Raw genomic sequence first — 24,706 nt, 5'->3', positions numbered from 1 at the left:
AGGATGGTAGTTGACTCCTCTCCATGTACAGGATGGTAGTTGACTCCTCCCCATGTACAGGATGGTAGTTGACTCCTCCCCATGTACAGGATGGTAGTTGACTCCTCCCCATGTACAGGATGGTAGTTGACTCCTCCCCATGTACAGGATGGTAGTTGACTCCTCTCCATGTACAGGATGGTAGTTGACTCCTCCCCATGTACAGGATGGTAGTTGACTCCTCCCCATGTACAGGATGGTAGTTGACTCCTCTCCATGTACAGGATGGTAGTTGACTCCTCCCCATGTACAGGATGGTAGTTGACTCCTCCCCATGTACAGGATGGTAGTTGACTCCTCCCCATGTACAGGATGGTAGTTGACTCCTCTCCATGTACAGGATGGTAGTTGACTCCTCCCCATGTACAGGATGGTAGTTGACTCCTCCCCATGTACAGGATGGTAGTTGACTCCTCTCCATGTACAGGATGGTAGTTGACTCCTCTCTATGTACAGGATGGTAGTTGACTCCTCCCCATGTACAGGATGGTAGTTGACTCCTCCCCATGTACAGTATGGTAGTTGACTCCTCTCTATGTACAGGATGGTAGTTGACTCCTCTCTCCACACCTCTCTATGTACAGGAGGGATGTAGTGATAAGTGCTGTAAGGTTGGATGTCCTGACAGACTGTTCAGACAATAACCAGTGATCTACAGGACACAGACACTGCTGCTGGCTTATTCATCTGACAGACGCCTCTCTGATAGTGGACTGTCCTGTATCCAATGAGATGATTTATCAGAGTGGAGGAGAGAGGAGACTAGCTTAGCACACGTATGCACATAAACAGACACACACAGACTTTTAACTGAGTCAGCATTATCTATTTATCAGTGTTGTGGATGGAAACCTTTTTAAGTGATGCACCTTTGAAGGCTGTAGATCCAACATGGTGACAGAGAGAAGCTAGGCCACTGCTCGCTGTCATGGAGAGAGCCTGTCATGGCGAATTAAGGGCGTTGTCGGTGAGGAGAGAGCGGTGAGCTCGGACTGACGGCGTCTCAGAGATGATAGTCACGTAATACCCAACAAGTCTCAGCTTTGAAGGATCCATCGCAAGCAATTACCTGAGAGGAACGGGATGTCTTGATACTCCGCTCTGGGAGCTGGACTAGAGCTAAACCGTCTCTCTTCCATCCCTCGGTTTAGTCCTAAAGGACCCGACTAACAATGAGCGTGGATGCAATTCCTCATCAACCCAAAGTTAGATTGTCATCCAAATGAAAATAACACTCCTGGTTGACTTACTAAAAAGCCCACGGATGCCAAAAAACCAATGAGTTAATTGAAACATTAAAACAGCAAAATGAAATGCCTTCCTTTATCAACAACCTTGTAAACAACAACTGGACCTACGGTACATCTACACGACTGTACCTCATCCTAGAGAGAGAAACGCTGGATCTATCCCTGGGTCTCTATCCCTGGGTCTCTATCCCTGGGTCTCTATCCCTGGGTCTCTATCCCTGGGTCTCTATCCCTGGGTCTCTATCCCTGGGTCTCTATCCCTGGGTCTCTATCCCTGGGTCTCTATCCCTGGGTCTCTATCCCTGGGTCTCTATCCCTGGGTCTCTATCCCTGGGTCTCTATCCCTGGGTCTCTATCCCTGGGTCTCTATCCCTGGGTCTCTATCCCTGGGTCTCTATCCCTGGGTCTCTATCCCTGGGTCTCTATCCCTGGGTCTCTATCCCTGGGTCTCTATCCCTGGGTAGAGTACAAGCCATGTTTATGAAACCACACTACCACGCCATTATTCCACAGTTTGTATATGCTGATCAATACAACCACAAGAGACCAAGCAATGAAGCAATAACGTCTCTGACATGAATGTCTCTGATCTCGGATCAAAATGGATCTTTAATTGGGTAGAGGAGTAGCGTTCTTTACAGACGGGGTCCTATCAAACAGTGGTTTAGTATCCCCTCCTCAATGCCAGGCTGAAGTGGCCCTGTGTTGTATGTCTTATACGAGGCGTGATTAAAAACTCCTCTGTGGCCCCTAGCCTCTCGATCTCTGACCCCGGCCCCACTCCATCTCAACCCCTCAGGAAATTAATAAAACATTTCAGACACGATAGCTATCGCATTGCGCCATCTTGGATGAGAGGGATGACGTGAGAGGGGGGGGGGGGGGGGAGAGAGAAAAATCTATCAAAATCATCTCAATCTCCTCTCCTCGCTTGGGGCTCGCTCATTGGGGTCTACATTCAAGATGGCCGCCGAGTGAAGCACTTCCTGTGGAGTTCAAGAGCATTTCCTGTGCCGGAGGGCCCTGCGGCTGAGCTACATAACATCATCAATCACTCTCTGCCTTTCTTTCTCTCACTATCCCAGTCAGAGAGAGAGAGGGGAAACAGAGGTGCACGCAAATCACAGGAAAAAAAATGTAATTATCGCAAGTCTGGCTGGAAGATGGAATTTAGCCCAGGGAAGAAAAACAGATCTTGTTCTCTCTCTCTCTCTCTCTCTCTCTCTCTCTCTCTCTCTCTCTCTCTCTCTCTCTCTCTCTCTCTCTCTCTCTCTCTCTCTCTCTCTCTCTCTCTCTCTCTCTCTCTCTCTCTCTCTCTCTCTCTCTCTCTCTCTCTCTCTCTCTCTCTCTCTCTCTCTCTCTCTCTCTCTCTCTCCTCTCTCTCTCTCTCTCTCTCTCTCTCTCTCCTCTCTCTCTCTCTCTCTCTCTCTCTCTCTCTCTCTCTCTCTCTCTCTCTCTCTCTCTCTCTCTCTCTCTCTCTCTCCTCTCTCTCTCTCTCTCTCTCTCTCTCTCTCTCTCTCTCTCCTCTCTCTCTCTCTCTCTCTCTCTCTCTCTGAGCCCGGTCCCTCTCTCTCTCTCTCTCTCTCTCTCTGAGCCCCGGTCCCTCTCTCTCTCTCTCTCTCTCTCTCTCTCTCTCTCTGAGCCCCGGTCCTTCTCTCTCTTCATCAAGGTAGATCATATCGCCATACTCCCCAACACCCCCTCCCTCCTCCTTTCCTCCCATCCACACAACAACACAATTACATTTGCTTCGGCTGTGAGAGAATTTGGTTGGATGATTTACTGAAGCAATCAACGCCATCTTGGACCGTTCCCTTTTCCCATAGAGAGAGAGAAAGTCATCATGCTTTAGAGAGACAGAGAGAGAGCGAGAGAGACCAGTGGGACTGGGGGCCAGGGGCCCTCTTTCTCTCGGTCGGCAATCACCAGATTCTGCCTTTGATTATATTAGCATTAAACAACACCCTGACAGATATGACAAATAGGGGCATTAGAGCATGTCATTTATTCTGCGCTCCCTCCCTCTCGCCAGGACCGCTAGGGTTCACTTCCCCCTCTCCGACGTCCGCACCCCGCTAGCCCACATCCACACTGCCCCGGTGACACCAGAACGGATGTGTAATCTCTCTAGATTACCTCTCTTTTGGAGAACAAGTGAAGTGAATAATGGGAAGTAAATGGGATGGAGGGGAGGAAAAGGGGAGGAGGAGGGGAGGAAAAGTGGAGGAGGAAAAAGGCAGACGAAAGGCGGTGTTTCTTTTTAAAATAAAACCGATTTAAAAAAGCGCAGTGCGGTCTGAGAGAGAGGTGTCATTAATCAACTGTGTTTTCAGTTTTTTGTGGTGTTGAGTGGTGTTTTAAATAGTAAACCCCTCTTCTGCTAACAAACAAGGCCCAGCGGGGATACAGTTATTACCCTATATCTTTGGTGGTGATTGTGTGTGTCTCTGCACTGCATTTGGTTGGGTCCTTATCTGTATAGGAGCAGTGTATATGTTCTTACAAGCCTATAAGGGAATAGTATGTTTGTGATTACGTACAAGGTGTGTCTCTCATCCATGTGTGTGTGTAACACACTGTGTGTGGGTGTGGGGGTGTTTGTATGTGTGTGGATGGGTGGGTGGGTGTTTGTGCATTTCTGTGTACTCGTGTATGTGTATGTGCTTACAGATGTGTGTGTGTGTGTATGTGTGTATGTGTGTATGTGTGTATGTGTGTATGTGTGTGTGTGTGTGTGTGTGTGTGTCTGCCTGCGGTGTATCCATGAATGTAAATGTCCAGTCAGGACCAGCAGACCATGGCCTCTCCCTGATCCCTGCTCCCCACCATTAGCTGTGTGATCTATCTCCAGTTTATTGACACCCAGCCCATTGATCTACTGCTGCACCACACCTGCTATGATTCCTTCATCTGTATTCATGAATCCTCTATCAGCGCCACACTAAATAAACTTGGACACAGAACGCAACCAAACAGAAGGGGAGGCTAGGCTGCTAACCGTAATCAATGCAAAGCAGCATTTTCCCCTCATCAGGTTGGCCCCAGCCACAGAGGAACGCTGAGGGCCACCGGGTCAAAGGTGGACGGACAGGTCGGGAACCCTTGACCTTAAGGCCAATATCAGCGGTCATTAAAGATGCCTTCTCTCTCGTTTGGAGAGAGGGAGCGAGAGATTGGGGTGACGGTGGCCTGAGGGGAGGTGAGGAGGAGAGATAGGAAGAGATGGTTCATCTATCTCTCCATCCTGGAGTTACTGCACTCAAGGTGAGGACGATCGGGACGATAACTCAGATGGGGTGAAGAGGAGGAGGGAGGGAAGGAAAGAGAGAGGTGGCGGTAGAGAGAGACAAAGATGGAAGACTTGCCTGAGAACAGAGCAGCATGACCAGCTCTACCACCGAACTGCTGGACTTCATACACACCAGACCTGGAGAAAGAGAGAGAGAGAGAGAGAGAGAGAGAGAGGACGTGGAGAGAGAGAGAGAACGTGGAGAGAGAGAGAGAGAGGACGTGGAGAGAGAGGACGTGGAGAGAGAGAGAGGACGTGGAGAGAGAGGACGTGGAGAGAGAGAGAGAGAACGTGGAGAGAGAGGACGTGGAGAGAGAGAGAGAGAACGTGGAGAGAGAGAGAGAGAACGTGGAGAGAGAGAGAGAGAGAGGACGTGGAGAGAGAGGACGTGGAGAGAGAGAAAGAGAGAGGACGTGGAGAGAGAGAAAGAGAGAGGACGTGGAGAGAGAGAAAGAGAGAGGACGTGGAGAGAGAGGACGTGGAGAGAGAGAGAGAGAGAGAGAGAGAGAGAGAGGACGTGGAGAGAGAGAGAGGACGTGGAGAGAGAGAGAGGACGTGGAGAGAGAGAGAGGACGTGGAGAGAGAGAGAGGACGTGGAGAGAGAGAGAGGACGTGGAGAGAGAGAGAGGACGTGGAGAGAGAGAGAGGACGTGGAGAGAGAGAGAGGACGTGGAGAGAGAGAGAGGACGTGGAGAGAGAGAGAGAGAGAGGACGTAGAGAGAGAGAGAGAGGACGTAGAGAGAGAGAGAGAGGACGTAGAGAGAGAGAGAGAGGACGCAGAGAGAGGGAGAAGACGTAGAGAGAGGGAGAAGACGTAGAGAGAGGGAGAAGACGTAGAGAGAGGGAGAAGACGTAGAGAGAGGGAGAAGACGTAGAGAGAGGGAGAAGACGTAGAGAGAGAGAGAGGGGGAGAAAACGAGCGAGATAGGGGGGATAGAGAGACAAGGAGAGAATGAAGGTTTAAACTAAAAAACAAGTTATTGCCATGACACCCATTTTGACTGCCTTCTTCAGTAAAAATGTAGACGTGTGTAGTAGTGTGTGCAAGCTCCAATGAACCCACACACAATCTGACCAGAAGTACCTAATCCGGCGACATCTGCGTGGGGACGTGAGTAGTATTGCGTGAGTAGTATTGATGTGGCCTAATGAGTGGACATGATGTTACTGTAAACTAATACATATTGGGCCTTGTATTACAGGCTGAGACGTGGTTCAGCATATGTCTCATTGATCCTATAGTGGTGGAAGGTCTTAGAGGGGAAGAGGGGGGAAGGTGGTGGGGCCAGTGGAGTGGCCAGGGGTCATTTCATACGCAGAGAGGAAAAGGGACAGTGACCTCTGCATTCTCAGTTATTCTGGTCTGTGCACGCCCACGCACACACGTATGTATGGATACACACACATAATCCCCCCACACTCCTAGACACACCCACCCACTACCCCCCACACACACACACAAATCCCTAACCCCCCCTCATCCCCCCTGCAGCTATCAATCAACTTTCCATTTTGTTTGGTGGCAGTAGACATCCCAAACACTCCTATTAGTGGGCTGACCCCTGACCCAAGGCCTCTAGGACCCGCCGCTCCCCTCGCTGTACCGCAGCACAGCTACAATCAGTTAGTTCAAACTGGTCCACTCTATTGAGGCCTCTAGCAGCCTTGATGACCAAAGGGCCTGTGTTAGTGCTGTTTAGATGAAGCGTGTGAAATGGCCCGTCATTCTGCAGTGTGTATACTAGTGTGGCTGTGTCTGAGGGTGGGATGCTAGGTTTATCATTCTGCAGTGTGTATACTAGTGTGGCTGTGTCTGAGGGTGGGATGCTAGGTTTATCATTCTGCAGTGTGTATACTAGTGTGGCTGTGTCTGAGGGTGGGATGCTAGGTTTATCATTCTGCAGTGTGTATACTAGTGTGGCTGTGTCTGAGGGTGGGATGCTAGGTTTATCATTCTGCAGTGTGTATACTAGTGTGGCTGTGTCTGAGGGTGGGATGCTAGGTTTATCATTCTGCAGTGTGTATACTAGTGTGGCTGTGTGAGGGTGGGATGCTAGGTTTATCATTCTGCAGTGTGTATACTAGTGTGGCTGTGTCTGAGGGTGGGATGCTAGGTTTAACCCTCAGATCATTGACAGTCAGGTCGGAAATCTAGAGAAACCTTTTATTGAGATAAGTGGTTCATATAAAAGACGAGTTTGATATCATTATAATCTTGTGTGTGTGTGTGTGTGTGTGTGTGTGTGTGTGTGTGTGTGTATATATTTGTGACATCTGCTGATGTAAAGAGGGCTTTATAAATGCATTTGATTTGTGTGGGAATCCATGTGGTCCATGATGCTCTCTAGACGGGTACTTACTGGTGCCCTCGATGAGGAGCTCCTGTCCGTGACTACCCAGCAGGGTGCGAGAGAGGAAGGGGGCAAAGTCCACAAAGATCTCTCTCAGTAGGGGGGCAGCCTTCTCCAGAGCATGCTCCAGCCTCTCTGAGATACTGAGGGGAAGATTAGACACTCTTATTCAAACTGGCAAATATGTATAATAGAATATTAAAATGCATAGAGGTGACTTTCTAACTGAAATTGATTCACAAAGCAGCAGCTAAAACCACTACAGAATCCACAATAGTCTTATATCACAACACAAATAGACTAATAGAGAAAAATTAAGAATGTGTGTGTGTGTGTGTGTGTGTATGTGTGTGTGTGTGTGTGTGTGTGTGTGTGAGATCTCTCGTGTTCAGGTGGTGTGTGTAGTGACGTATCACCTCATACTGGGGGCTGTGTCCCGGGTCATTGGGGACAGCGTGGGGACAGATGGCAGGTTGGCACTGGCTGATCCTGGTGGAAACCAGAGAGCCTCATTATTAGTCTGGGAGCAAGACAGGACAGTAGACACACACGGACAGAAGAGCGTACACACACACACACACCCACCCCTCATCCACCTCAATGCATTTCTACATAAAGAAAGGAGTGGAGTATAAATGTGGTTTCTGGAGATAATCCAGTGGTTCATTATCAGTATCATTATTAGTATAAGTATCATTATTAGTACCAGTATCATTATTAGTAACATTATTGTTATTCGTATCAGTATCATTATTAGTATCATTATTAGCATCAGTATCATTATTAGTATCATTATTCGTATCAGTATCATTATTCGTATCAGTATCATTATTCGTATCATTATTAGTACCAGTATCATTATTAGTATCATTATCATTATTAGCATCAGTATCATTATTAGTATCAGTATCGTTATTAGTATCAGTATCATTATCAGCGTCAGTATCATTATTAGTATCATTATTAGCGTCAGTATCATTATTAGTATCATTATTAGTATCATTATCATTATTAGCATCAGAATCATTATTAGTATCATTATCATTATTAGTATCATTATCATTATTAGTATCAGTATCAGTATCATTATTAGCATCAGTATCAGTATCATTATTAGTACCAGTATCATTATTAGTACCAGTATCATTATCAGTATCAGTATCATTATCAGTATCAGTATCATTATCAGTATCAGTATTATTAGTATCAGTATCATTATTCATATCAGTATCATTATTCATATCAGTATCATTATTCGTATCATTACTAGTCTGGTAATATGGAGGTTATGACAATACATTGGCCCTCCTCCACACCAATACATTACCGCACTGAAGGAACGAGTGGCTCAATAAATCTGGTGAGGGTTTCAGAGGGTTTCCATTCTAATGTTACAGAACGGGTGGATGTATGTGTGTGTGGGATAAGTGTAGTGTAATTGTCTGGTGTTAGATAGTGGATGATGTAGAGCTTCCTTCCACTTGGGCATAGATCATTTTGTTCATGTATGGCCTAATTAATGCTACATTCATCAGGGAATATTCATGCAGATTTTTTTTTACAAACCAGCATGGATATTAGCAGGGTTTTCCTTTTACACACCCCTATGCATACAGGATTCGTTTGCCTTTTGAGCTGATATTGGACTGAACAATTTGAAAATGTTCCGGTAAATAGTGAAAATTATTTTATATAAAGTAAGCAAAAAAAGTATACTTTTTTAAAATTAACACATTTGCTTTCATCGCTTTCGGCGCATATTCATGAAATGACTTCCAGGTGCTTTACGACACCGTCCTAGCGGCAGAGACACACGAGTCTATAACGTCTACAAAGCACAACGTTTGATTGAGCTGGCAATAAATTCTACTTCACTGTCGCCCATAAATTCCATAATGCCCGGCTGCATACGTGGAGGTGTTTCCTCTGGTGTTCGGTGGGCTTGTTTTCCCAGCCGTAAGGGAAGGTCTCCGAACAGGGATAACTCTTAGGGAATGACAGGCTGTGGTGTGGACTGGAATGTGTGTGTGTGGACACGGGGGCCCGTCTTTAAGCACCACTGTGTTGTGTGGCCTGCTGAGAGGCTCCCGGTGGACATGAAGTAGCTCCTTCAAACAGTGGAGGAGTAAATTAACTTATCTCCATTAATCCTCCCACTGGCCCCTCTTAAACCCACACACTCTCTCGCTCTCTTCACTGCCTTTCACACACACTCCTCTCAAACCGCACACACACACTTACGCAAACATTTCCCGCCTAAAACACACACACACACACACACACACACACATAAAACATGCTCTATTCACACACAGAACATGAAAGGAAATGTCAATAGGTCTTCTGCCCAGTGTTTACCGACTGTCACCAAGGACTAAAGGAGTCCTACTCCACTCAATAGACAAGACTTCTACTTGAGTTGAAAGACATTTGAGCACTTTTATTAAGCTGAGCCTGGTGCATAGAAAACAATGTGGACTTGATATAGTTTATACATTAATCTATGATTCTATAACTTGTTACGCATAATTTATCATTCATATACACTGTATAATTCCTAGTTCTACAACACACAGAATATCACTCCTTCTTTACCTAATGTCAACATGGCATCATCACATTTAAGCCAAACCTAAATAAATACCCCATTAAGACAGAATAAAAGTCAGTATTAGGGCTGCAGTCAGAGTACTGTACTATATAGCGTCTGACAGTAATCCCTGATAACACACTAATCCTGTAATAATGCTGCTCTGTCTGCCTGCTCTGCTGTGTTCCAGGCTAACTGGATTACACAGCGTGGAGGGAACATTCAGAAATACACACTGAAATACTATACTACATTTTAGTCATCTAGCAGACGCTCTTACCCAGAGTGACTTACAGGAGCAGTGAGTAAGTAAACATTGTGATTTATTAGCGGAAAGGGGGCCCATCCACCATTACAAATAATATCAATAAGTGCCTTGCTCAAGGACACATCGGCAGATTTTTCACCTAGTCGGCTCGGGGATTCGAACCATTCAGTTACAGGCTCAACGCTCTTAACCACTAGGCTACCTGCCGCCTTATACTGAGGGACTGATCTATGGAACCTAACATAGAAGTACTCCTAGGGCTTAAGGAGGCAGATTAGGGACTGTGGTATCACAGGTTTTAGGAAGAGGATAAGACGACTCTTACTGTCAGATAAGTTGCAAAACGCATTATACTGTAACACTTTCTGTATTTTGAAAGTTCAATATCTTGAATACTTCACTACAGACAAGCAAAACATTTCGGGACTGTATGAACAGTGGACTAATGAAACAAATACCAAAAGATAGTTTTTTGACAGGTATTTTTCTTGGGCTTGGCTAGCTGGAATTCTTGGTGTTGTCACTGACTTCTTCTTTGATGCAGCTCTGATGTGCTGTCTCCGTAGCATGGTAACCTTACTGCTGGGACACCTAACATACCTCCTACTGTCTGGGACTCACCGGCTGCAGCCTCAGCGGTGGTGCTCTGGGAGGCATCGCCCGTGGAAACCACGGCAACGTTGTTGACTGGTGTCCCGGCGGCCGCCAGAGCAGCGGTGGCTGATGGGACAGGAGTGGAGGAGCCTGGGGACGGAGCCCCGCCCACCTTCTTGGGCGCCACCCGAACGCTTCTGTAAAAGATGAGAGTAAATATGAAAATGTGTGTTGAATACTATTAAAACACACATCAGAAAATGCATTCCTTGAGACATCTGAATAACTAAGGACATAAGAACAGAACTTTTGTCAAGAATATAAACAATAGTGATGATGTCAGTTTAGTAGGCATAATGCATAGTGAGATGTGACTGATAAAACACAGGCTGCAGCATGCGAAAACAACAGTACATGATCCCATTTAGACAGAGTCATTAGAGGCCTATTTCCCTGACACAGAATATTCAGTAATGGCTGCATCCATCTTGCCTGAAATCAATTGGCTCCCTGCAGCACTCACTCACTCAGTAAGTCAGTGAACATTGTGATTTGTTAGCGGAAAGTGGGCCCATCCACCATTACAAATAATATTAAAGCTTCAATACATTGTTAGGGATGTGACCACGACAACATACAAAATGTGGAAAACCTGGATTCTGTCTCGGAGACAAATGGAGCACACATGACAGAAAAGTAGGAATTCCTGATAAATAAATCTTGATATATTTTGGTGATCAGCTGGAAGGAATAGATCATTCAAAGGTATCAGCAGATTAACCTGCTCTTTCTTACACAATATAGCTCAATGAAAAGAAGCTACTGCACATTGTTCTTGCTATGTATGACATTTGTTTTGAGCCAACAGTTCAGACACAGCCTTTGTAGTGGTTTTACTCCTCTACTATTGTTTTAAACACATGGATAACAGACATGGTCATAGACCCACAGCAGAAGCTGTAGTAAACCACTTTACTCTTAGGATACCTTAGGTTACACTAGGGGTGGTCAACATGCGGCCCGCGGACAGGATCCGGCCCGCAAGCCCATTCATTCTGTGTCCCGCTGGAGGTTTGGTTAGGGGGAGGGGGGTTTGGTTAAAAAGCACTCCAGGCCACTCTTGAACGTCTACAAATAGATAGAAGGTACGTAGAAGTTATATTGACCCTATATGTTTACACTGTATCCCTGTCCTCAAGGTCCCTACTGTATACTATGGGCCAGTGTTGGAGGTCCTGGTCTACCCCCATCCATAACACAGTGGTCTGGTGTAGGTTACAGATGACGTGGACGTCGATTAAGGCAAGCCCCCGCACCTCTCTGATTCAGAGGGGTTGGGTTAAATACAGAAGACACATTTCAGTTGAATACATTCAGTAGTACAACTGACTAGGTATCCCCCTTTGCCTGACCAATGCTGTATCACTATATCTCTACAGTATGGGTCCTAGTGTACTACCATGTATAACATATAGTGGTCTGGTGTACTACTTGAGTCACAGGTTACTAATACCAGTATCCCTCTCTCTAGGGGCCAGTGCTGTAGGAGACCTGGTGCTCTCCTATCAATAACATCCTTACAGGGAGAGAGCGGAAACAGCATCTGGATAAAGCTGTCAGTTTAAACTAGGCTTCCTGACAGGCCAGTGGCCCTATCAAAGTAGACCTGGGCCTTCTTATCAGTGCTGACACAGAGGGAGCATGACCTAATCACTACCTACTGGTCAAACACACACGAGAGTGCACACACACACCACACACACACATACATACAGAGAGAGAGAGAAACACACACAGAGAGAGAAAGAGAAACACACAGAGAGAGAAACACAGAGAGAGAGAGAGAGAAACACACATGCACACATACAGAGAGAGAGAAACACACACATGCACACAGAAACACACACAGAGAGGAGTATGTAGACTGGGCTTTAGTAGCTCCGCAGACAGAAAGCTGGCGTTGGTATCAAAGCAGGGCCTGGATGATTTAAGATGGCAGATGACACACATTAGGCTGAAGGTACTTTGGATGTTAAACACTGACTGGTTCTGACCCCGCTGTGATCTATGCTGCAGGATGATACAGTCTGGCTGCAGAAATAGCAGCAACGGTTAGTCTACTGTCTTCACACACACTGTTTAGTACATACAGGTAATGTTTTAGCTACTTCTGTTGAATGCACTTACGGTACGTTCCTCTGGATAAGAGTGCTTTGCATAATTTCTCAAATGAAAACAATGTATTCCACAATGATAGTTGTCTTATATGGTGTTGTAGTCTTATTTCGAGAACAGGGTTACTGTCCATAATGTATATTGTAAATTCCTTCCAAACCATCATTGAACATGAATCAACTTCTGCTGGCTATTTTCAAGCATATCACAGGTTTATTGCCAATATGGCCGCTCTATAATTGTGGTACAGTATAACCATCTGCAGTTCAAATGTTGAATCTGTGACATTAATATGACTTAAAAGGGACAGTTCACCCAAATTACAAAATTACATATTGATTTCCTTACCCTGTAAGCATTCTATGGACAAGGTATGACAGCAATCCATACTTTGGTTAAGTTTCCTTGGCATTGTTTACACATGCTAACGCTTTAGCATTTGTGGCACAAATCCCATTTATGTCATGGGACCGATATTAGCATTTTTCGCGCATCATGTCCAAATAATTTATAAGTGACGTTGTTGAGCTTCACAATCAATTTGAGATACTTTCGGATGATTTGGCACCAAGCAATCGAATATCGGCCCTATGACTTGGATTTGTGCCACAACAGTGCGGATAAAGTTCGGAATGACACAATTTCATGCGTACAACATCTAAAAGACCTGCATCATTACACAAAGCTCTGCCATTTCTAAAAGGACGGATTTGTTTATGGAGCCTTTGCTAATGTTAATACGTGGCCCCAATAGTGCAGAACGAAAGACGTGTATGGCGGGGTGGGGGGGATAAGTTTCTCAAAACCAAGTCAAATCACACACAAATAAAAAGAGGACTCTTCTATAACATGCCCTTTACACAAAAAAAAATGAGATTTGGATGTAAAAATTTGGACGTGAAATTCTCCTCAGCCCTTAATTAATGGCCCTACTTCTGAACAGTAAAGGACAGAAGAAATAAGAATTAATACGCTAGCTAATTAGCCTCGGCTTACAGTTAAAAACCCACCGATGTCTCTTCGCAGTGGTTGGTAACAACTATCCTATTCTGCTTTACGCTTAACCTATTTGTAGATCGAACAATCAAATGGGATGACTCTCCAGGACCCTAGCTTGCTAAGCGGTAACTTTATACACAGGCGCTCACTTTCTCACTCACACTCTCAGCCTGTAAGCACATTCCTCGATTCAACTCTTAGGAATAGCACAGATTAATGAAATTGCTTGTGTTTACAAGGCGGCGAGCCGGGTTATTGGTTAAAACCTCTAAATTATTCAGGCCCTGCCAACCCGAAACTCAGAGAGCCCAGAGCTTTGCTTCTCCCAGCTCCTCTCCTGGTCGTGGGTTTAACAGAAACAGCCAGGCACCTGCTCTGATGGCTGATTAATCGACAGGGGCGTGGGGCTCAACGATAAGTGTAGCTAATAACCTAACTGAATCATTTAAAGGCCTGAGTTGCTGGGGAACAGATGGAGAACCTAACACCCAACCCCAACCCTGTACCGCCACACACACACACACACACACACACACACACACACACACACACACACACACACGCGCACACACACACACACACACACACACACCTCCCCAAGGACTGGACATAGCCTGGCGCCTGGCTTCTCTTTCTCATAACCAGTGCAGAGAACCAGACCACGGTCTCTCCTGTCTCTCTCCCGCCGCTGTCGACACCCCTCTCCCTGGGTGCTTCACGTCAGCACCACCCCTGATACTAGTGACTACCCTCCAATCTAGTCATTATCTGACCAGCCAAGTTAACTGGATAGGCCTTTCCCTTCTGGTATGACTTAGAGTAGACATATCTGGCACTGCCATTTCTGATGGCTATAGTACAGAGTATGTGAATTATTTAATCATCCAACACATCACGCAATACTAGCTACACATGCTCACGTATCGTCTTTTCAAACATGGTTCACACTGCAAAAGAACAACAGGTCATTAGTCAGATTCCACATGGGAATTGTTAAGTGGGATGAACTATATTTTTAATTCCCATGTGGACGTTGAGGTTAGCATCAGATTCCCACCACAGACAAGCTTAACAGGACACATTGAAGTCAATTTCCAGATGAATGCTAACTGCATGTCTCATACTGTTGCCCCCTCCAGAGAGGCGGCCCCCCTACCCTCCATTCTCCTGTTTATCCTTAAGGCTTATTCATGCAAGGGGATGGGGGTGGGGCCCCAGCGGCTGTCTGTCTGTCTGTGTCCCATGCAGTCTGGCTTTGATCTTCCTCCCTCTCCCTCACTGCATGCGGCCCTGTGCATGTGAACATGTGAATCATGCCTCCTATGTTCTTTATACCCCCACAACAACAACAACCCCTTCCCAACCTCCAACGGTCTACCCGTGACTTTGTCACAACGTCCGGTTGGACCTGGCCTTGATGACATCAGTGATTAATGACAGTAGTGTTTGGCCTGAGGACAGCAGAGGTGGAGAGAGGTGGTGAGAAAGAAGGGAGAGATGGAGCACCCTCCATGTCTCTCCCAGTGTGACAGGTTCCGATTCAAGGAGGCCCACTGTCATCTATCTGGTCCGACAAGTATCTCTGTCATGGCAGTATGCTGTTTGTTGATCACAGTATGTTCAGTGCCAATGAGCAACTAGCTATGATATTTGCACTCAATAAATTCACTTGCAATTCCTTACCACAAAACATCACATTTTCAACATGGCCGATCTTTCCTTTACAAAAGGACTGTGGCAAGTCCAACGTACAGCTTCAAAATGCCTTACAAACACAAACGTCAAACTAACACCCACATTTGCTGCTGTAACACGCCATGTAAATCACACTGCTATTCTGCCTCCCGTAGAAAAAAAAAATGTTTACCAGGGCTCTGGTTAGCATCAGCAAATATTTGTGGACTTTCTGTCATAACAGGGGCATATCCCCGAGACGTATGTATGTATGGCAGAACCTAGCCGACAGGGCCTCCATCTCTCTGCCTAGTAAATAAATCAGAGGGATACTTCACCTCTGACCTCGGCCATTTTTATCTGGGAGATCCTGCTTTTTCCACGCTCGTAAATTTAAATCCCCGGGACCAGTTATTTGGATGGAGGAACGCCGGTTGGTTCCCATGTTTTGGCGTAGGTGTCAGCGTCAGTCTGTCTGTCTACACAGGGTGTCTGTCTGCACCGCTGTCACTGAGACATGCAGGACTTTATGATGAACTACTGCTGTGTGTTTGAGCAAGAGGTACCTGAGCAGAGCTGGGCGATAGGGACAAGAATCTATATTGAGATAAATTGCCCTAATTGATGTGATAGCGATAACTAAAACGATAGGATTATAATATTCATGTAAACCACAGTTTAAAAATCATTTAAACTACTACTACTAGTTTGATGGTTGTAACCATTAATTGTCACATTAACAAATCACTCATATTGGCAAACGTATTTCATTTCAAACTTCACATTTCTCTAGAAAAGGCTACTTATCATCATGAACAATATCAGCAAAATGCCTGCGATAAGTGATCGGTGGTGTCAACAACAAAAAATGGCTTCTCGTCCCAGCTCCATTCCGGAACCATTTGAGTGATCAGATTAATTTATATCATAGAGAAGTCTCTTTTATTTTTGTCAGAATCATATTAATTTGTTGTCTTAAAAAGATGACTCAAATCTAAAATAAATACTTTCTGGGAACTATTTTAACCATTTCAAATACACCTACATTCTTACGCAGTTTGGGTATGCTCTGATGGAATATCCCTACCATCGGAGTGAAAATGAAAAGCTAAAAGTCTGCACTCTCACACAGATGGTAGTAGACCTGAGAGAGAGAGGAGCAGGGGAGAGCAGAGCCCAGACCTCAACACAGACGGTAGAGATTAGAGTAGACCTGAGAGAGAGAGGAGCAGAGGAGAGCAGAGCCCAGACCTCAACACAGACGGTAGAGATTAGAGTAGACCTGAGAGAGAGAGGAGCAGGGGAGAGCAGAGCCCAGACCTCAACACAGACGGTAGAGATTAGAGTAGACCTGAGAGAGAGAGGAGCAGGGGAGAGCAGAGCCCAGACCTCAACACAGACGGTAGAGATTAGAGTAGACCTGAGAGAGAGAGGAGCAGGGGAGAGCAGAGCCCAGACCTCAACACAGACGGTAGAGATTAGAGTAGACCTGATAGAGAGAGGAGCAGGGGAGAGCAGAACCCAGACCTCAACACAGACGGTAGAGATTAGAGTAGACCTGAGAGAGAGAGGAGCAGGGGAGAGCAGAGCCCAGACCTCAACACAGACGATAGAGATTAGAGTAGACCTGAGAGAGAGAGGAGCAGGGGAGAGCAGAGCCCAGACCTCAACATAGACGGTAGAGATTAGAGTAGACCTGAGAGAGAGAGGAGCAGGGGAGAGCAGAGCCCAGACCTCAACACAGAGCACAGCCACGCAGTAGAGAGCAGGAACCATCAAGATAACCAGGCATCTCCGAGCCAGAGGTTTCAGGGTCTGTGAGGGTAGGCGGATCCTGGTGGGAGATAAAGGTAGAAGAGGAAGGGTGTGCTGACCTGGAAACCCCAGCCCCCGGTGTTAACTCGAAATGACACAACGACAAGCTTCCAGTTTAACAAAGTTTACTATAATACATGAACACACTACAACGTAGCCATTACACTCAAGACTAGGTCCATCGACGACCTGACTCCTTGCGCATGCGCACCTTGACTGAGTGATAGCCCCGTAATAACAGAAATATAGGGATACTTAAAACATTAACTTAACACGCAGGCCTTCATCTCTGGGTTAGAGGGGCCGGGAGCTGCCTGGGCTGGGGCCAGCTGGGGCTCTGACTGGGGCTCCCCGTGGCGAGGTAGAGCTGTTACTCTATGCTCTCCAGCTCTCCTCCTCTCCAACGCTAACGGCCCCGGGAGCCGCTCTAATCCCACCAGATATGAGGAGTGCCCAGAGTCCTGACAAAGCATTCCACAGATAAAGAGGCTGAGGATCACAGGGATGCCTCGGAATTCCCACCGATTGGAAGAGGAGGAGTGTGGGGGGTGGAGGGGGGAGAGGGGTGATGGAGAAACGCTTTCTTTCTTCCTTGGCATGAGAAGCTTGACTAGGTGTCTCTCTTCCTGTGGAGGGAGGGGGGGGGTCTTGTTCTCTTTTCCCTCTTTCTCTCTCGCTCTTTCTCTCTCGCTCTTTCTCTCTCGCTCTTTCTCTCTCGCTCTTTCTCTCTCGCTCTTTCTCTCTCGCTCTTTCTCTCTCGCTCTTTCTCTCTCCCTCTTTCTCTCTCCCTCTTTCTCTCTCCCTCTTTCTCTCTCCCTCTTTCTCTCTCCCTCTTTCTCTCTCCCTCTTTCTCTCTCCCTCTTTCTCTCTCCCTCTTTCTCTCTCCCTCTTTCTCTCTCCCTCTCTCCCTTTTTCTCTCTCCCTTTTTCTCTCTCCCTTTTTCTCTCTCCCCGCTTCCTTTGTGTCTGGTGTGCCACAGGGACATTTCCCCCAAATACAAACCAGACCTCGTCCTCAGTCCGTCCGTCAGCTCTCTCTCTCACTTAGAGATGTCTGTATAGGTACAGTACAGCCACCCACACACAGCACCGCCTTGCGCTCCCACTAAGTCTCTGACCGCTCGCCCCCTCACTCCATAGGGGATCCATCTAGCCAGCTTCTTTTTCCCTTATTATAGTACCAGAGAGACAGACAGCCACGGTGCAGACAGAGAGAAAGAAAGACCGGGAGAGAGAGAGACGAAAAAGAGAAGCTATTAAATATCAGTGACAAGGTGAAAAGAAACAGCTTCCTGCTGGCTGCCATAGAGTCGTCTTTTAGATCACTCTCCCTCTCTCTTTCCCCTCTTACTCTCTCTCTTCCTCTCTGCCTCTGGCAGATGCCTGGATTGTTTTGATGTGTTTTCCTGAAGACAGGTACTTTGTAGCCCTGTTTGTTTGTATTGAGAAGCCACGTCGACAGGCAAACCAGGGAGCTACAGCGATGGGGTCGGGGGGGTACAAGAGTTTAAAAGGGGGTCTGTGATGGTAGTGGGTTTCTGATGTGATGCTTCCTCGCCTTCACTTAGAACATGTTCATGTTGGACCGTTTCAAGGTAGGGAGGGGAGGGGTTAAGAGCTGTGAGGCTGCGAACTAGGTCAAGGGGTATTTAAAAAGTTAGCAGCCTTTGAGAGACTGACCCCTGATTCTAAAACTCTGTGGCCCACGCACCTGTCAAAGGATCTGAACTGGTTGGGGTTGTTTCCCATAGCAGCTCCCAGGAAGGCCGGCGGCAGAAGGCTGGGGTCACCCATGATGTCATCAGCAGGCGCCGAGACCAGGCTGCGCAGGATGTCCTTCACGTTCTTCCCGCCCCTGGCGTCCGCTGTGGGGTTCTCTCTGTGACCCCTGACCTCTGAGGAAAGGGTGGACAGGGCCTCAGACACGGCGTCGGGCCCCTGGGCATTGGAGTCTGCCTCGCTGGGGGCCACGGAGCTATGGTCTTCCCCGATGCCAGAGTCTCGGCGACGGAGGGACACACTGCTCTCCAGGTCGGGACCGCCAGAGACGGCATTACTGTCTGATGGGACGAATCATTAAAGGAGGTTTATAAACATTGAGAAAAACCTGAACCTTCTACGTGCTTCAAAAATGAATGAGAATCTACTACAGCACATCTAAGAGATTGTAAAGACTATCAACACACCAGTACATTAAGACATTTTGAAATTCCATTTTTAACTAATGTATAAAACAGAGATTGACATCTTGAGGGATGGACACTTGCTAGATGTTGCTCCTGCATAGCCATTTGGGTGGGGTGTGTACCTGCGCTCCTGGCAGACTGGCTGCGCTGGGGGAGTTTCTTGTCGTTTTGGGGCTCCAGGATGTCTCGGTACTTGGACACCATGAGAACAGAGATGAAGTAAACCACGGCCAGGGCCAAGAACTGAGCCTGCTTACTGTCCTCCTTTACAAAAACACACACAACATGCAACACAGCTATAAAACAGTACACCACCAGTCTGTAATATGTTTGAACACGTACAGATGTAAGATCTTAATTTGATCACCCTGTTTCAGAAGAACTTTCCTGCAATGCATGATTTTTTTTAACTTGTAGTGTATTTGAGGTTTTAATAAGGCTTCTGAAATGTGTAATTTCCACTTTGAAATTTCAGACTTGATTTTATAAACACCTACAAAAATGTCATACTAATACACATTTCCTGTTGCTGCAGGAACAGTTTCCTCTGTAGCAAACTGGCTCAAATTAAGATCCTACATCTTCATAGTATAATTTTTTTTTTTTTTAAATGGGATCTTCCAAAAAGACAGCAATAACATGTTTTTGCAATGCATAGCTACTGTTATTTATTTGAAAAGTTGACTCGTTTCAACCTCAGTCTTTATCAAAGCTTTGTAAACTCACGATATCTCTGAAGACCACGGCTCTGAGGCGGTTGATGTCCATTTCCTGAAGGAGACAGTCCATGTCTCTGATGGGAGACATCCCTCCTGTCACAACAGCAACAGGGCTCTGCAGGGGTATAACACACGTACACACGCACACACAGACACGCAGGCAAGCACACAGACAGACAAGACACGCACAGACACACACATAATAATGTAAGCACCTATTGCTGAACACACCATCATCAGTTTTTATACTCTACCCACTGTCCAAACCTAGACTTCTCTAAGTCAAAGACATCACAAAGGATAACTGATTGTCATGGAATGTGTATGTGTTAGCAGAGGTCAACCACAACGGCCCATTCCACCATCAGTAGCCCGAGTGTTAAAAATCAACCCATGGGAAGTGTATAGTTGGCCAGTCCACATACAGTACAGTATTTGCCCCATTCAGCAGGATGTTGTGTATCCCCTTGAGACTCAGACCCTTAACATAATGGGTTTACCATAGAGCCACTCACTGCATAATGAATGAGATTTTACACACTGGTTTCAGGAAGAAAAACTGTTTTTTTTTGTTTTTTTTACTGGAAGTCACCATATCAAATCAAAAGGCCAACAATGACAAAGAGCCTTGTCTAGTGTAACATAACAGCAGGCAAAGTAATGCAATAAGATATCAGCTAATGCAATAATAACTCTCTGCTATTACATAGGGAGTACCACAAAGGGATGGGTTCTTGCAGGGGAATTATTTGGACGCAACACAAGACAAAGGATGACTTAGAGGGATGCTTACAATTCACTAAGTGCAGTGATCCTATTCAACTAATATACAGGAGGAGAAATGTCATCAATTATGGTGTTTCTCCATGTCTGCTAGGGAGATTGGGAAATGTACAAAAAAAAAAAATGTAAATGTTTTACTAGAAAGTCAAGATTCCCGAAATGAGAGAAAGAGGAGAGGGAGGGAGGAGAGGGAGGGAGAAGTGGGCGGGTTGAAGAGAGAGTCTGTGGCTCAGTGAGGAGGGATGATACTACTTGCCTGCGCGGGCATGGACTTGGCGGCTCCCATGAGGCTGTGCACGGCTTGCTGGCCGCGGGCGTTGTCCTGGCTGGGCTTGAAGTGAGACTGCTGCTGACATTCCAGACAGTTCCTCACAGCCATGGCACACACTGCAGAGAGATATGAGAGAATGAGAGAGAGATATTGGAGAGAGAGAGAAAGAGAGAATGAGAGATTTGCGGTGGATGTACAAGTCAAAGAAAATAGGCTGCGTACACATATTTTGAAGATGTTATCGCAGGTGCAGCAAAATGCTTATGTTTCAAGCTCCAACAGTGCAGTAATACCTAACAATACAAAATACACACAAATCCAAAAGGAAAGAAATGAAGGCATATCAGAAGGAGCCATGTCTGAGTCCGGAATATATATGTATATGATAGTGTATAGACATGATGGACAATATATGAATAGAGAAGGTGTGTACAGCAGTAACTATATAGGATGAGCCTTGACTAGAATACAGTATATACATATGAAGTGTGTAAAACAGTATTAAACATTATCAAAGTGACCAGTGTTCATTGACTATGTACATAGGGAAGCAGTGTCTAAGGTGCAGGGTAGAGTACCGGGTGGTAGCCAGCTAGTAACAGTGTCTAAGGTGCAGGGTAGAGTACCGGGTGGTAGCCAGCTAGTAACAGTGTCTAAGGTGCAGGGTAGAGTACCGGGTGGTAGGCAGCTAGTAACAGTGTCTAAGGTGCAGGGTAGAGTACCGGGTGGTAGCCAGCTAGTAACAGTGTCTAAGGTGCAGGGTAGAGTACCGGGTGGTAGCCAGCTAGTAACAGTGTCTAAGGTGCAGGGTAGAGTACCGGGTGGTAGCCAGCTAGTAACAGTGTCTAAGGTGCAGGGTAGTGTACCGGGTGGTAGGCAGCTAGTAACAGTGTCTAAGGTGCAGGGTAGAGTACCGGGTGGTAGCCAGCTAGTAACAGTGTCTAAGGTGCAGGGTAGAGTACCGGGTGGTAGCCAGCTAGTAACAGTGTCTAAGGTGCAGGGTAGAGTACCGGGTGGTAGCCAGCTAGTAACCGTGTCTAAGTTCAGGGCAGGGTACTGGGCGGAGGTCAGCTAGTGGTGACTATTTAACAGTTTGATGGCCTGCAGATAGAAGCTGTTTTTCAGTCTCTCGGTCCCAGCTTTGATGAACCTGTACTGTAACTGCCTTCTAGATGGTAGCGGGGTGAACAGACCGTGACTGAGGTGCTTGATAATCTTCTTGTCCTTGCTTTCACACTGGGTGCTGAAGATGTCCTGGAGGAAGGCACACTGCCACTGGTGAAGAATTGGGCTGGAAGGCACTGTGGCTGTGGACAGTGCAGTTGCCGTACCAGGCGGTGATAAAGCCTGACTGGATGCTCTCAATGGTGCATCTGTAGAAGTATGTGAGGGTCTTAGGGGCCAAGCAGAATTTCTTCAGCCTCCTGAGCTTGCAGAGGCGCTGCTGCGCCTTCTTCACCACACTGTCTGTGTGGATGGACCATTTCAGATTGTCAGTGATGTGTACGCTGAGGAACTTTGACCCTCTCCTCTACGGTCCGGTCAATGTGGATGGGGGCGTGCGCTCTCTGCTGTCTGCAGAAGTCCATGATAAGCTCCTTCATATTGTTGACGTTGAGGGAGAGGTTATTTTCCTGGCACAACTCTGCCAGGGCCCTCACCTCCTCCCTGTAGGTTGACTCATCGTTGCTGGTAATCAGGCATACCACTGTTGTGTCACCCAAACGTGATGACTGAGTTGAAGACGTGCGTAGCCACGCAGTCATGGGTGAACAGGGAGTACAGGAGGGGGCTGAGCACGAACCTTTGTGGGGTCCCTGTGTGGAGGATCAGCGTAGTGGAGGTGTTGTTGCCTACCTTCACCACCTGGGGGCAGCCCTTCAGGAAGTCCAGGGGTGAAGTAGTGAGAGAACGAGCACGAGCAACCAAAAAATCAAGACAGGAGAAGACAGAGAAAAGCCGAGAGAAGAGAGAATTGGGGAGAGACAGAAAGTGAGAAGTGAGGTAGCGGTTGAGAAAGAGAAAGAATTAAACTCTCCAGGAACAAGGTCCAGTCCACCTGGACAACAGCGTTCACCTCTTTCCTCCCTGCTCCCCTAGCCCCAACACTAGTTCGCACTTGAAGTCGACCGATTAAATCGGAATTGCAGATTAATTAGGGCCGATTTCAAGTTTTCATAACTATGGTAGATTGGTATTTTTGGACACCGATTTGGACGTTTTTTTTTTTTTTTTACACCATTATTTAACTAGGCAAGTCAGTTAAGAACACATTCTTATTTTCAATGACGGCCTAGGAACGGTGGGTTAACTGCCTTAATCTGTTGTTCTGCCCCTGAACAACAGATTTTTACCTCGTCAGCTCGGGGATTCAATCTTGCAACCTTGCGGTTAACTAGTCCAACACTCTAACCACCTGATTACATTGCACTCCACGAGGAGCCTGCCTGTTACGCGAATGCAGTAAGAAGCCAAGGTTAGTTGCTAGCTAGCATTAAACTTATCTCATAAAAAACAATCAATCAATCATAATCAGTAGTTAATTACACATGGATGAACATATTACTAGTTTATCTAGCGTGTCCGGCGTTGCATATAATCGATGCGGTGGCATTCGCGAAAAAGGACTGTCGTTGCTCCAACGTCTACCTAACCATAAACATCAATGCCTTTCTTAAAATCAATACACAAGTATATATTTTTAAACCTGCATATTTACTTAATATTGGGTTATTGTGTCACTTCTCTTGCAACAGAGTCAGGGTATATGCAGCAGTTTGGGCCACCTGGCTCGTTGCGAACTGTGTTAAGACTATTTCTTCCTAACAAAGACAGACAACTTCGCCAAACGGGGGATGATTTAACAAAAGCGCATTTGCGAAAAAGGCACAATCGTTACACGACTGTACCTAACCATAAACATCAATGCCTTTCTTAAAATCAATACACAGAAGTATATATTTTTAAACCTGCATATTTAGCTAAAAGAAATCCAGGTTAGCAGGCAACATTAAGCAGGTAAAATTGTGTCACATATCTTGCATTCATTGCATGCAGAGTCAGGGTATATGCAACAGTTTGGGCCGCCTGGCTCGTTGCGAACTAATTTGCCAGAATTTTACGTAATTATGACATAACATTGAAGGTTGTGCAATGTAACAGGAATATTTAGACTTATGGATGCCACCCGTTAGATAAAATACGGAACGGTTCCGTATTTCACTGAAAGAATAAACGTTTTATTTTCGACCATATTAATGACCTAAGGCTCGTATTTCTGTGTGTTATTATGTTATAATTAAGTCTATGATTTGATATTTGATAGAGCAGTCTGACTGAGCGACGGTAGGCAGCAACAGGCTCGTAAGCATTCATTCAAACAGCACTTTCATGCGTTTTGCCAGCAGCTCTTCGTAATGCTTCAAACATTGAGCTGTTTATGACTTCAAGCCTATCAACTCCCGAGATTAGGCTGGTGTAACCGATGTGAAATGGCTGGCTATTTAGCGGGGTGCGCGCTAATAGCGCGTTTCAATCGGTGACGTCACTCGCTCTGAGACTTGGAGTAGTTGTTCCCCTTGTTCTGCAAGGGCCGCGGCTTTTGTGGAGCGATGGGTAACGATGCTTCGAGGGTGGCTGTTGTCGATGTGTTCCTGGTTCGAGCCCAGGTAGGGGCGAGGAGAGGGATGGAAGCTATACTGTTA

The 24,706-nt window shown here is 46.2% G+C and overlaps 1 protein-coding gene across 3 annotated transcripts in view; it reads right to left on the bottom strand.

Annotated features, from left to right (window-relative positions):
• Positions 1–24,706, bottom strand: part of LOC129841026 (lipopolysaccharide-responsive and beige-like anchor protein) — a 329,530-nt gene that overhangs the window by 195,677 nt on the left and 109,147 nt on the right. For 2 of the 3 annotated variants that reach the window (XM_055909138.1, XM_055909137.1), the window contains exons 27-34: positions 20,988–21,118; positions 19,956–20,063; positions 19,352–19,493; positions 18,755–19,103; positions 10,409–10,578; positions 7,346–7,418; positions 6,939–7,072; positions 4,655–4,716 (exon numbers count right to left, since the gene is read on the bottom strand). In XM_055909138.1, the coding sequence (XP_055765113.1) occupies positions 4,655–4,716; positions 6,939–7,072; positions 7,346–7,418; positions 10,409–10,578; positions 18,755–19,103; positions 19,352–19,493; positions 19,956–20,063; positions 20,988–21,118 (1,169 nt within the window). The remainder of the gene's footprint in view (positions 1–4,654; positions 4,717–6,938; positions 7,073–7,345; positions 7,419–10,408; positions 10,579–18,754; positions 19,104–19,351; positions 19,494–19,955; positions 20,064–20,987; positions 21,119–24,706) is intronic. The other variant, XM_055909136.1, reaches the window with a different exon arrangement.

The sequence above is a fragment of the Salvelinus fontinalis genome, chromosome 42 (assembly GCF_029448725.1).
Source record: "Salvelinus fontinalis isolate EN_2023a chromosome 42, ASM2944872v1, whole genome shotgun sequence".
NCBI classification, from domain to species: Eukaryota; Metazoa; Chordata; class Actinopteri; order Salmoniformes; family Salmonidae; genus Salvelinus; species Salvelinus fontinalis.
The sequence above is the reverse complement of the archived record's forward strand: the minus strand, read 5'-3'. Positions and strand labels throughout refer to the sequence as shown.